The sequence below is a fragment of the Somniosus microcephalus genome, chromosome 5 (genome assembly GCF_052327205.1).
Source record: "Somniosus microcephalus isolate GS21.2 chromosome 5, FLI_Smic_1.0, whole genome shotgun sequence".
NCBI classification, from domain to species: domain Eukaryota; kingdom Metazoa; phylum Chordata; class Chondrichthyes; order Squaliformes; family Somniosidae; genus Somniosus; species Somniosus microcephalus.
Window position 1 is genome coordinate 316,236,945 of NC_140991.1, and position 13,902 is coordinate 316,250,846.

At 47.0% G+C, this 13,902-nt stretch overlaps 1 protein-coding gene across 2 annotated transcripts in view; it reads left to right on the forward strand.

Annotated features, from left to right (window-relative positions):
* The window catches only part of nek11 (NIMA-related kinase 11), a 362,483-nt gene that overhangs the window by 183,446 nt on the left and 165,135 nt on the right, over positions 1-13,902 (forward strand). For both annotated transcript variants that reach the window (XM_085989285.1, XM_085989286.1), the window contains exon 11: positions 3,765-3,858. In XM_085989285.1, coding sequence (XP_085845411.1) covers positions 3,765-3,858 — 94 coding nt within the window. The remainder of the gene's footprint in view (positions 1-3,764; positions 3,859-13,902) is intronic.

Genomic DNA, 13,902 nt, shown 5'->3' on the forward strand with positions numbered 1-13,902 from the left:
TTAATGCAAGGAGTCTTGCAAATAAGGTGGATGAACTGAAGGTGTTGATAAACACATGGGAGTATGATATTGTTGCTATCACGGAGACATGGTTGAGGGAGGGGCAAGACTGGCAGCTCAATATTCCGGGGTACAGAATCTTCAGGCGAGACAGAGGGGGAGGTATAAGAGGAGGGGGTGTCGCAATATTAATTAAGGAGTCAATTACTGCAGTAAGGAGGGATGATATATTAGCAGGTTCCTCTAATGAGGCCATATGGGTGGAGCTTAAAAACAAAAAGGGGGCAAGCACTTTGCTGGGAGTGTACTATAGGCCTCCAAACAGTCAGGGGCAGATAGAGGAACAGATATGTAGGCAAATCTCAGAGAAATGTGCAAATAATAGGGTAATAATAATGGGGGATTTCAACTTCCCCAATATTAACTGGGATAGTCAGAATGTGAAAGGCTCAGAGGGTGTAGAATTCTTAAAGTGCATCCAGGAGAGCTTTTTGAGCCAGCATGTAGAAAGTCCTACAAGAGAGGGGGCGGTACTGGACCTAATTCTAGGGAATGTGGCCGGCCAAGTGGGAAAAAGTGCTAGTAGGTGAGCACTTTGGTGACAGTGACCATAATATGGTGAGATTTAAGGTGGTCATGGAAAAGGACAGGGATGGGCCGGAAATAAAGGTTCTAAATTGGGGGAAGGCCGATTTTAATAGGATAAGGCAGGATCTGGCCAAAATGGACTGGGATCAGCTACTTGTAGGAAAATCCGCATCGGAGCAATGGGAGGCTTTCAGAAGGGAGATTGAGATCATACAATGGCAACATGTTCCCGTAAAGGTCAAGGGTGGTTCCAAAAACCACAGGGAACCTTGGATGTCAGGGGATATACGAGAATGGGTTAGGAAAAAAAGGAGGGCTTTTGGCAGATACAAAAGGCTAAAGACGGAGGAAGCCCTAGAGGAGTACAAAAAGTGCAGGGGGATACTTAAAAAAGAAATTAGGAGATCAAGGAGGGGCCATGAAATAACACTGGCGAGCAAAATAAAGGAAAATCCTAAGATGTTTTATAAGTATATTAAGGGTAAGAGGATAACTAGGGAAAAAATAGGGCCCATTAGGGACAAAAGTGGCAATCTATGTGTGGAGCCGGAAGATGTAGGAGGTGTTTTAAATGAATTTTTTGCATCTGTTTTCACTATGGAGAAGGACGATGTAGACATCGAAATAGGGCGGGGGGACTGTGATATGCTCGAACATATTAACATCGAGAGGGAGGAGGTATTGGCGGTTTTAGCTGGCCTAAAAATGGATAAATCCCCAGGCCCGGATGAAATGTATCCCAGGCTGCTGTGTGAGGCAAAGGAAGAGATTGCGGGGGCTCTAACACATATATTTAGGACCTCTCTGGCCACAGGGGATGTGCCAGAGGACTGGAGAACCGCTAATGTAGTACCATTATTCAAGAAGGGAAGTAGGGAAAAACCGGGGAACTACAGGCCAGTGAGCCTAACATCAGTGGTAGGAAAATTATTGGAAAAAATTCTGAGGGACAAAATTTGTCTCCACTTGGAGAGGCAAGGATTAATCAGGGATAGTCAACATGGCTTTGTCAAGGGAAGATCATGTCTGACTAATTTGATTGAATTTTTTGAGGGGGTGACTAGGTGTGTGGATGAGGGTAACGCAGTGGATGTGGTATACATGGATTTCAGTAAGGCCTTCGATAAAGTCCCGCACAGGAGACTGGTCAAGAAGGTAAGAGCCCATGGAATCCAGGGTGCCTTGGCACATTGGATACAAAACTGGCTTAGTGACAGAAGGCAGAGGGTGATGGTCGAAGGTTGTTTTTGTGACTGGAAGCCTGTGGCCAGTGGGGTACCACAGGGATCGGTGCTGGGTCCCTTGCTGTTTGTGGTCTACATTAATGACTTGGATATGAATGTAAAAGGTATGATCAGTAAGTTCGCGGATGATACAAAAATTGGTAGGGTGGTAAATAGCGAGGAGGGTAGCCTCAGTCTGCAGGACGATATAGATGGGTTGGTCAGATGGGCGGAACAGTGGCAAATGGAATTTAACCCGGAAAAGTGCGAGGTGATGCACTTTGGGGGGACTAACAAGGCAAGGGAATACACAATGAATGGTAAGACCCTAGGCAAGACGGAGGGTCAGAGGGATCTGGGTGTGCAAGTACACAGATCCCTGAAGGCGGCGGAACAGGTGGATAAGGTGGTAAAAAAGGCATATGGGATACTTGCCTTCATTAGCCGAGGCATTGAATATAAGAGCAAGGAGGTTATGATGGAGCTGTATAAAACACTGGTTAGGCCACAGCTGGAATACTGTGTGCAGTTCTGGTCGCCACACTACAGGAAGGATGTGATCGCGTTGGAGAGGGTGCAGAGGAGGTTCACCAGGATGTTACCAGGGCTGGAGCGCTTCAGCTATGAAGAGAGACTGGGCCGATTGGGTTTGTTTTCCCTGGAGCAGAGGAGGCTGAGGGGGGACATGATTGAGGTGTACAAAATTGTGAGGGGCATAGATAGGATGGATGCTGAGGAGCTTTTTCCCTTAGTAGAAGGGTCAATAACTAGGGGGCATAGATTCAAGGTAAAGGGCGGGAGGTTTAGAGGGGATTTGAGAAAGAACTTTTTCACCCAGAGGGTGGTTGGAGTCTGGAACTCACTGCCTGAAAGGGTTGTGGAGGCAGGAACCCTCACAACATTTAAGAAGCATTTGGATGAGCACTTGAAATGCCATAGCATACAAGGCTACGGACCAAATGCTGGAATATGGGATTAGATTAGACAGGGCTTGATGGCTGGCGCGGACACAATGGGCCGAAGGGCCTCTATCCGTGCTGTATAACTCTATGACTCTATGACTCTATCCCTGAACTCCCTCCCTTACAGCACTGTGGGAGCGCCTTCACCACACGGGCTGCAGCGGTTCAAGAAGGCGGCTCACCACCACCTCCTCGAGGGCAATTAGGGATGGGCAATAAATGCTGGCCTTGCCAGCGACGCCCACATCCCAGGAACAAGTAAAAAAAAATGTGCTCAGGATGTCCCAAAGTACTTCACAGCCAAAAAAATACTTTTAGCCACTTGTGTTTTATAGGCAAATGCAGCAGCCAATTTGTGAACAGCAAGATTCTACAAAGAGCAATGTGATGATGACCAATTAATCTGTTTTAGTGATGTTGATTGAGGGATAAAGAGTGGCCAGGACACCAGGGATAACTCCCCTGCTCTTCATCAAAATAGTGTCAGATGATCTTTTACATCCACCCAAGAGAGCAGACGGGGCCGCGATTTAACATCTCATCCGAAAGACGGCACCTCTGACAGTGCGGCACTCCCTCAGCACTGCACTGGGAGTGTCAGCCTAGATGTTTGTGCTCAAGTCTCTGGAGTGGGACTTGGAGCCACAACTCTCTGGCTCAGAGGCGAGGGTGCTGCCCACTGAGCCACGGGCTGACACTTAAGTAAATGGCCAATGTTTATTGAGGTGTATGTGTACATGGATATTGATTTACTATCTCTATCTTTGCAGTGGAGGGAGAAATATTGCAAGACCTTCCCTCCGCTGATTAAATAGGTGGCATAGAATAGACAATGGAACAAATACCATATGATCTGTGGGCGAAAAGTTCAGATATTATTTCCCAGACTTTCTGTATTCGCTAGATTTAGTTAATGGTGCAGGTCTTATTGATTCCCACTGATCACACTGTATGATGTAAAGAACTGACCTCATCCATCTCGTCCTGATAGGCAACTTGCCGAGGAGAAATATCAGGAAAATCATCAACGCTTGCAGAAACTGAGGTGTCGCAATTTTCAGCAAGTCAGTGTGGACGTCCTGCACGTAAGTCCATATGAGAGGCTAAATTATTAAACATATGCTGCATTTGGAGGGGAAAGGTGGACCTTTAAGAGGCGGTGGCACCTGATACAGTACTTGCCCAGTTCCTGACTAGGTTTGCAAATAGCGATGCGGCAACGATGCGATCAACAATATGGTAATCCATGTTCCCTTCAAGCTGCGCGGCCGCGTGGCTCCCCGGACCTCCCGCGCAGCCGGCTCGCCAGCCTCTCAATGGGAAAAACTGCGCACGCATGCGTTATTCTGAATGGGCCGCGCAGCCCATTAAAGGGGCTGCACACCCCCCAAAAAAAATTAATGGCATCACTGATGGTAATTCTGCGGCGAGTGTCTCACCTCCTGACTCCCCAAAGCCTTTCCACCATCTACAAGGCACAAGTCAGGAGTGTGATGGAATACTCTCCACTTGCCTGGATGAGTGCTGCTCCAACAACACTCAAGAAGCTCGACACCATTCAGGATAAAGCAGCCCGCTTGATTGGCACCCCATCCACCACCTTAAACATTCACTCCCTCCACCACCGGCGCACCGTGGCTGCAGTGTGTACCATCTACAAGATGCACTGCAGCAACTCGCCAAGGCTTCTTTGGCAGCACCTCCCAAACTCACGACCTCTTCCACCTAGAAGGATAAGGGCAGCAGGCACACGGGAACACCACCACCTCCAAGTTCCCCTCCAAGCCACACACCATCCTGACTTGGACCTGTATCGCCGTTCCTTCACTGTCGCTGGGCCAAAATCCTGGAACTCCCTTCCTAACAGCATTGTGGGTGTACCTGTACCATATGGACTGCAGCGGTTCAAGAAGGCGGCTCACCACCATCTTCTCAAGGGCAATTAGGGATGGGCACGAATTGCAGGCCTAGCCAGCCAGCGACGCCCACATCCCATCAATGAATTAAAAAAAAAAAAAATTTGGTGATCATCAAGATTTCAGCACATAAAGGAGGCCACAGTGGCTGTGATACATTTCAGAGTGAACAAATCTCATTTCCCTGCTTTAGCCTTTGCACTGTTTAATATTTTTCCTTTTTGTGTTTAAATTAATCTCCGCTTAAATGTAATGATTACCTCAGTTTCAATAGCAACTTGTGGCAATCCATGTCATATTCTCATAAGTCTTGGGTGTAATATATATATATAATATTTTATATATTAGCCCTCTTTATGTCAGCTGTGGCTCAGTGGGTAGCACACTTGCCTCTGAGTCAGAAGATTGTGGGTTCAAGTCCCACTTCAGAGACTTGATCACATAAAGATAGGCTGACACTCCAGTGCAGTGCTGAGGGAGTGCTGCACTGTCGGAGATGCTGTCTTTCGGATGAGATGTTAAACCGAGGCCCCGTCTGCTCTTTCAGGTGGACGTGAAAGATCCCATGGTACTATTTCGAAGAAGAGCAGGGGAGTTATCCCGGGTGTCCTGGCCAATATTTATCCCTCAACCAACATAACAAAAACAGATGATCTGGTCATTATCACATTGCTGTGTGTGGGAGCTTGCTGTGCACAAATTGGCTGCCGCGTTTCCCACATTACAACAGTGACTCCACTTCAAAAATACTTCATTGGCAGTAAAGCGCTTGGGGACGCCGGTGGTCGTGAAAGGTGCTATAGAAATGCAAGTCTTTCTTTATGGTTTCCGTACTAATGGTGAATAACTGCTCCCTTATTCGCAAACTATATTTCACTATTTACGCTTTCAGAGCTTTTCGAAGCTCTAAACATTCATCCGAATCTACAAAAGGATGAGGAAAAGATCATCTGGTTCCATCAGACCTGCCCCATTCAGTCATGGTGCAATCATGTAAAACGGGGAAGGCACGGCCACCAATGGTGGAGCGATTATAATCAGGGATGCTCAAGAGGGCAGAATTAGAGGACGCAGATATCTCGGGGGGTTTGTGGGGCTGGAGGAGATTACAGAGATAGGAAGGGGCGAGGTCATGGAGGGATTTGAAAACAAGGATGAGAATTTTAAAATCGAGGCGTTGCTTAACGAGGAGCCAATGTAGGTCAGCGAGCACGGGGTGATGGGTGAACAGGACTTGGTGCGAGTTAGGACACGGGGCAGCAGAGTTTTGGATGATCTCTATTTTACGGAGGGTAGGAATTGGGAGGCCGGCCAGGAGTGCGTTGGAATAGTCAAGTCTAGAGGTAACAAAGGTATGGATGAGGGTTTAAGCAGATAAGCTGAGGCAGGGGCGGAGACAGGCGATGTTATGGAGGTGGAAGTAGGCGGTCTTGGTTACGCTGCGGATGTGTGGTCAGAAGCTCATTTCAGGGTTAAATATGACACCAAGGTTGCGAATAGTGTGGTTCAGCCTCAGACAGTGTCCATGAAGAGGGATGGAGTCGGTGGCTAGGGAACGGAGTTTGTGGCGGGGACTGAAAACAATGACTTCAGTCTTCACAATATTTATTTGGAGGAAATTTCTGCTCATCCAGAACTGGATGTCGGACAATGGAGGGGTCGAGAGACATGGTGGTGAGGTAGAGCTGGGAGATGAGAAATAGGAGGGGGCCAAGGATAGATCCTTGGGGGACACCAGAGGTAACGAGGCGGGAGCAGGAAGAGAAGCCATTGCAGGTGATTCTCTGGCTACGATTAGATAGATCAGAATGGAACCAGGCGAGTGCAGTCCCACCCAGCTGGACGACGGTAGAGAGGCGTTGGAGGAGGATAGTGCTCAACCATGTCAAAGGTGGCAGACAGGTCGAGAAGGACGAGGAGGGATAGTTTACCTTTGTCACAGTCACATATGTGGCTTATTCATTTAGATAGTATTTTCAGGGTTTGGAAGACCCAAGCCTGCAGCTATACTGCCACTTTCCGCTTGACTCAAGAGTTGCATCTGCAGCACACTTGAGTCGGAGAAGTGACACTCCCAGTGGCTGGAGTTCATTGCACAGAAGATTATCTGCTGGGTGCACTGCATTGTTACATTGGGAGTTCTAGAACAGCTTCTTCTTCTTCTTAGACAGTCCCTCGGAACCGAGGATGACTTGCTTCCACATTAAAAATGAGTTCTCAGGTGACTGATTAGTCCAATGCGGGACCTACAGTCTCTGTCACAGGTGGGGCAGACGGTGGTTGAAGGGGCGGGTGGGTGGGTGGGGTGCTTGGGTTGACGTGCGCTGTTTGCACTTGGCTTCCGCTTGCTCCCGGCGAAGAGACTCGAGGCGTTCGGCGCCTTCCCGGATGCTCCTCTGTCATTTTGTGCGGTCTTGGGCCAGGGATTCCCAGGTGTCGGTGGGGATGTTGCACTTTTTCAAGGAGGCTTTGAGGGTGTCCTTGAAGCGTTTCCTCTGCCAACCTGGGGCTCTCTTGCCATGTCGGAGCTCCAAGTAGAGCGCTTGCTTTGGGAATCTCGTATCGGGCATGCGGACAATGTGACCCGTCCATCGGAGCTGATCGAGCGTGGTCAAAGCTTCGATGCTGGGGATTTTGGCCTGAGCGAGAACACTGACGTTGGTGCGCCTATCCTGCCAACGGATTTGCAGGATCTTGCGGAGGCAGCGTTGGTGGTACCTCTCCAGTGCTTTGAGGTGCCTGCTGTACATCTAGAACAGACACCGAGCCAGTGACAAAAGTAACTTTTTCTCTTGACATGTCCACATGAGCAATATGGGTGCGTCCTGAGGCCAGAGGCAGCTTCGGAATCTCAAATAACATTGAAGGCAGCAGCGAGGCAGCAGATGGCCGCGATTTCCTTTACCTCAGCCGGCCCCACTGCTGGCTCCATCCTGGCCTCCGACATGACTTTCCCCTGATTGGGCTTGTTAAGTCTACCCAGCGAGTTTGACAGCCAATTGAAGGAAGCGGGTCTGATGAAGTCATTTGATGACATGTCATCAGCTGGTTTCCTTCAAGGGACCATAGAAACATAGAAACATAGAAGATAGGAGCAGGAGTAGGCCATTCGGCCCCTCGAGCCCGCTCCGCCATTCAATGAGATCATGGCTGATCATCCAAATTCAGTACCCTGTCCCTGCCTTCTCCCCATATCCCTTGACCCCTTTAGCCTTAAGAATATTCTTGAATATATTTAATGAATTGGCCTCAACTGCCTTCTGTGGTAGAGAATTCCACAGGTTTACCACTCTCTCTGGGTGAAGAAATTCCTCCTCATTTCTGTCCTAAATGGCTTACCCCTTATCCTTAGACTGGTTCTGGACTCCCCGACCATCGGGAACATCCTTCCTGCATCTAGTCTGTCCAGTCCTGTTAGAATTTTATAAATTTCAATGAGATCCCCTCTCATTCTTCTAAACTCCAGCGAGTACAAGCCCAATCGACCCAATCTCTCCTCATACGTCATTCCTGCCATCCCAGGTATCAGTCTGGTGAATCTTCGCCGCACTCCCTCCATGGCAATGACATTTGTGCTGTCAGCATTTTACAGCATTGAGGTTCTGCAAACACTGACGAGCACTGCACAGAGGTGCACGGCTCCCAGGCTCTCCCATGACTCCCTCCATATGCTTATAGGGATGTGGTCAGGAGGACCAGGCTACAGTGGCGCACACCTTTGAATGATCTCAGTAGATCATGAAACGTTACTATGTGTCCAAAACTGCACATTTACACAAGCTTTAGTTGGTCAAGGTAAATATTTGGATGTAGATGTGGCTGGAATGTAGATGTCAGACTTGACAAAGGAAGCTCACATTTAAAGCACCAACTTTGTAAACATGCTTATGGTTTGGAGGATCGATTTCACTGCACTTTGTGGCAGACCACAAAAAGCAGCTCAGTAACATGCAAGCCTGGATCTGCAAGGATTCGTCACTCCTGGCTGTCTGAAGGAGCCGAAGAAGAATATTAGAGAAAATCTTTGGTTCATCTGCTGAAGAATTCCACAAAGATGTGGTTCCTGCTCTGCATGCCCTAATCCCTGCGAAACCCACATGCCTGACCTCCTCCACGCTAATTGAACTGTCCTTTGGATTGTGTTAATAGCTGCAAGGTAAGTTGGTGTGAGTAAGGAGGTGCAGGAGCAGGGTAGGGAAGGCAGAGTGATGGGAATGTGATGAGTGGCACAGCAGGATGAGGTTGAGTGTGGCTTTGCAGTAACGTTTCACGATCTACTGAGATCATTGAAAGGTTTGCGCCACTGCAGCCTGGTCCTCCTGACCACATCCCTGTTTGTGTCCTCCTGTGCAATGTGCAACCAGGCTGCGTTGGTCTCCTGGGGAGGTCTCTTCCGCCCATTGGAAGGGAAGAGAACCTCCCTGCGTGCTGTGACTCCCATGACTCCCTGCATATGGAGGGAGTCATGAGGGAGCCTGGGTGCAGCCGTGCACTTCTGTGCAGTGCTTGTCAGTGTTTGCAGCACCTCAATGCTATCGAACACTGACAGCAGAACTGTCAAAAACAATCTGCACATGGTCCCTTTAAGGAAACCGGCTGATCAAGTGACGTCATCAGACTCGCTCTCTTCAATTGGCCGGCAAGCGCGCTGGTTGGGCTTAACAAGCCCAATCAACGTAAAATTCTTTTCACAGAGCGGGATGGAGCCAGCAGTGGGGTCGCACCTCGCTACCAGCCTCGGTAGGCGAAATCGCGGCCTAAACTTCAAAAAGCTCTTCATTGGCTGTAAAGCGCTTTGGGACGTCCGGCGGTTGTGAAAGGCGCTATAGAAATGCAAGCCTTTCTTTCTACGTGATTGCCGTGCACTGGAAAACGATCTGCATCTGCTCGCACTTCACCTCGCGTGAGGAGTTCCGTGTACTGACCAGTCTGGGATGGAAGTTCTGTATCATTACCGCATTCTGTATCCTGCAAGGTGATTTCTATCAACTACATTTTAAACAGCTACATTACACCTATCGTAGTGTGACTACGGTGTTCTTTGAGTAGATCCGTCGGTTTTTATTTGTGACGGAGCCTTTGATCTGCTTCACATAAACAGAATCGTAACGTTTGAATGTGGTTTGTTGTATTCACAGCGAGTTTCACATCTTCGACAAATTGGAAGATGAATGTATTGGGCTATATTCTCTGTAATGCACCGGTTCAGCGCAAAAGAGGGTTGCGCAAGCTTTGCAAGAAAGAAAGACTTACATTTCTATAGCGCCTTTCACATCCTCAGGACATCCCAAAGTACTTTACAGCCAATGAAGTACTTTTTGAAGTGTAGTCACTGTTGTAATGTAGGAAACGCGGCAGCCAATTTGCGCACAGCAAGCTCCCACAGACAGCAATGTGACAATGACCAGATAATCTGTTTTTTTAGTGATGTTGATTGAGGGATAAATATTGGCCCCAGGATACCGGGGAGAACTCCCCTGCTCTTCTTCAAAATAGTGCCACGGGATCTTTTACATCCACCTGAGAGAGCAGACGGGGCCTCGGTTTAACGTCTCATCTGAAAGACGGCACCTCCGACAGTGCAGCGCTCCCTCAGTATTGCACTGCAGTGTCAACCTAGATTGTTGTACTCAAGTCTCTGGTGTGTGACTTGAACCCACAACCTTCTGACTCAGAGAGCACTGAGCCAAGCGAAAGAACAAGGCCCAGTGGTTTGTGATATTCACGGGAAAAATGGATGGAATTGCACGATTCGATTCCCAAAACACCGAAAAGAATCTTGAGGCCATTACAATAAGAATAGAATTTAATCTAATTCAGCCATCGCAAAGCAGTTGCAGCATTTATGAGTGTTTACTGACTGCTTGAGTTAAGAGGAGACAAGCTTGGATGGTTATCTTAGTGCTAATTTGTCTTATCTGTTCACAGTAGGTGTTCTTGTCCTTAATAGTTTCTCAGGGGTTGATAGAATAAGATAATCAGTTTATGACAATGGGCCAGTAATTCCGATCCCAGCGCGTGAGTACGGACGGGGTACTCTCGCGTGGGCCCGTTGGAAGTGCCGGATTTCAGCATGCACAGCGCATGCGCGGGAAACCGGCATTTCCTGTCCTCTGAACCAAGGGGTTCAGAGGACGAACGCGTGCGTGCAGGAGTCTGTGCGTGCGCGCTGAAATTCCTTTTTTTCCACAGGTTTACATAAGAACATAAGAACATAAGAAATAGGAGCAGGAGTAGGCCAATCGGCCCCTCGAGCCTGCTCCACCATTCAATAAGATCATGGCTGATCTGATCCTAACCTCAAATCTTCTATCACTCTGCATCCACCCGAACCCATGTGATCTCCCGGGAGAGGCGAAAAACCAGATAAAGACCCAATGGCCAATTTGGGAGAAAAAAATCTGGGAAATTCCTCTCCGACCCATCTAGGCGATCGAAATTCTTCCAGGAGATCACTCTGTCCCTATATTTTCTACAGTACTTACCTTCTGTAAAGGCGATCTCCACCCCAGCCAGGAACAGGAATAAAACCATCTCCTGAAATCTAACAGAATTAGAACACAGTAGGAGCAGAACAAGGCTACACGGCCCCTGGGCCCGCTCCACTACCCACAGGGCCATGACCATTCCGAACCCAGACTCATGTCCAATTTCCTGCCCGCTCCCCGTAACCCTTTATTCCCTTTACTTCTAGGAAACTATCTATTTCTGTTTTAAATTTATTTAATGATGTAGCTTCCACAGCTTTCTGGGGCAGCAAATTCCACAAACCTACCACCCTCTGAGTGAAGAAGTTTCTCCTCATCTCAGTTTTGAATGAGCAGCCCCTTATTTTAAGATTATGCCCCCTAGTTCTAGTTTCACCCATCATTGGGAACATCCTCACCGCATCCACCCGATCAAGCCCCTTCACAATCTTATATGTTTCAATAAGATCGCCTCTCATTCTTCTGAACTCCAATGAGTAGAGTCCCAATCTACTCAACCTCTCCTCATATGACCACCCCCTCATCCCCGGGATTAACCGAGTGAACCTTCTTTGTACTGACTCGAGAGCAAGTATGTCTTTTCTTAAGTATGGACACCAAAACTGTATGCAGTATTCCAGGTGCGGCCTCACCAATACCTTGTACAACTGCAGCAATACCTCCCTGTTTTTATATTCCAACCCCCTAGCAATAAAAGCCAACATTCCATTGGCCTTCTTAATCACTTGCTGCACCTGCATACTAACTTTTTGAGTTTCGTGCACCAGGACCCCCAGATCCCTTTGTACTACAGTACTTTCCAGTTTCTTGCCATTAAGATAATAACTTGCTCTATGATTTTTCCTGCCAAAGTGCATAACCTCACACTTTCCAGTATTGTATTCCATCTGCCAAATCTCTGCCCACTTACTTAGCCTGTCTATGTCCCTTTGCAGGTTTTTTATGTCCTCCTCACTCACTACTTTCCCTCCCATCTTTGTATCATCTGCAAACTTTGATATGTTACACTCGGTCCCCTCCTCCAAATCGTTAATATAGATTGTAAAGAGTTGGGGACCCAGCACTGACCCCTGCGGAACACCACTAGTTACTGGTTGCCAATCTGAGAACGAACCATTTATCCCAACTCTCTGCTTTCTGTTAGAGAGCCAATCCTCCACCCACGCCAGAATATTACCCCCAATCCCGTGATTTTTTATCTTGAGCAATAATCTTTTGTGTGGCACCTTGTCAAATGCCTTTTGGAAGTCTAAATACACTACGTCCACTGGTTCCCCTTTATCCACCCTGTATGTTACTTCCTCAAAAAACTCAAGCAAATTTGTTAAACATGACTTCCCCTTCATGAAACCATGCTGAGTTTGCCCTATTAAATTATTTTTATCCAAATGTCCCGTTACTGTCTCCTTAATAATGGACTCTCTTAGGCTAACAGGTCTATAGTTTCCAGCCTTCTGCCTACTACCCTTTTTAAATAAGGGTGTTACATTAGCAGTTTTCCAATCTGCCGGGACCTTTGCTGAGTCCAGTGAGTTTTGGAAAATTATTACCAATGCATCCACAATCCCTACCGCTACTTCCCTCAAGACCCTAGGATGCAAGCCATCAGGTCCAGGGGATTTATCCGCCTTGAGTCCCATTATTTTACCAAGTACCACTTCCTTAGTGATTTTAATCGTATTTAGTTCCTCCCCTCCTAGAGCCCCCTGTTTGTCCAGTGTTGGGATATTCTTAGTGTCCTCTACTGTAAAGACTGATACAAAATAATTGTTCAGTGTTTTTGCCATCTCCATGTTTCCCACCATTAATTTCCCGGTCTCATCCTCTAAGGGACCAACATTTACTTTAGCCACCCTTTTTCTTTTTATATAACTATAGAAACTTTTACTGTCTGTTTTTATATTTTTTGCTAATTTACTTTCATAATCTATCTTCCCTTTCTTAATCAATCTTTTTGTTATTTTTTGCTGTCTTTTAAAGACTTCCCAATCTTCCATCCTCCCACTAGATTTGGCTACCTTATATGCCCTTGTTTTTAGTCGGATACTATCCTTAATTACTTTACTTAGCCACGGATGGCTATCTTTTCTTTTACACCCTTTTTTCCTCAGTGGAATATATTTTTTTTGGAAGTTGTAAAATAACTCCTTAAATGTACACCACTGGTCATGTACCGTCTTACCCTTTAATCTATTTTCCCAGTCCACTCTAATTAATTCCGCTCTCATACCTTCATAGTCTCCTTTATTCAAGCTCAGCACGCTTGTTTGAGATCCAACCTTCTCACCCTCTAATTGAATATGGAACTCAACCATGTTATGGTCACTCATTCCAAGGGGATCCTTTACTAGGACATTTTTAATTAATCCTGTCTCATTACACAGGACCAAATCTAAGGTTGCTTGCCCCCTGGTCGGTTCAGTTACATACTGCTCAAGAAACCCATCCCTAATACACTCAATGAACTCTTCCTCAAGGCTGCTCTGCCCAATTTGATTTGTCCAGTTAATATGATAATTAAAATCCCCCATAATTATAGCTGTTCCCTTATTACAAGCCTCAACTATTTCCTGATTAATACTCCGTCCAACAGAGTTGCAACTGTTCGGGGGCCTATAGACTACACCCACTAGTGTTTTTTTCCCCTTATTATTCCTTACCTCCACCCAAACTGTTTCACTATCCTGCTCCTTTGACCCAATATCATTTCTCTGTATTATAGTGA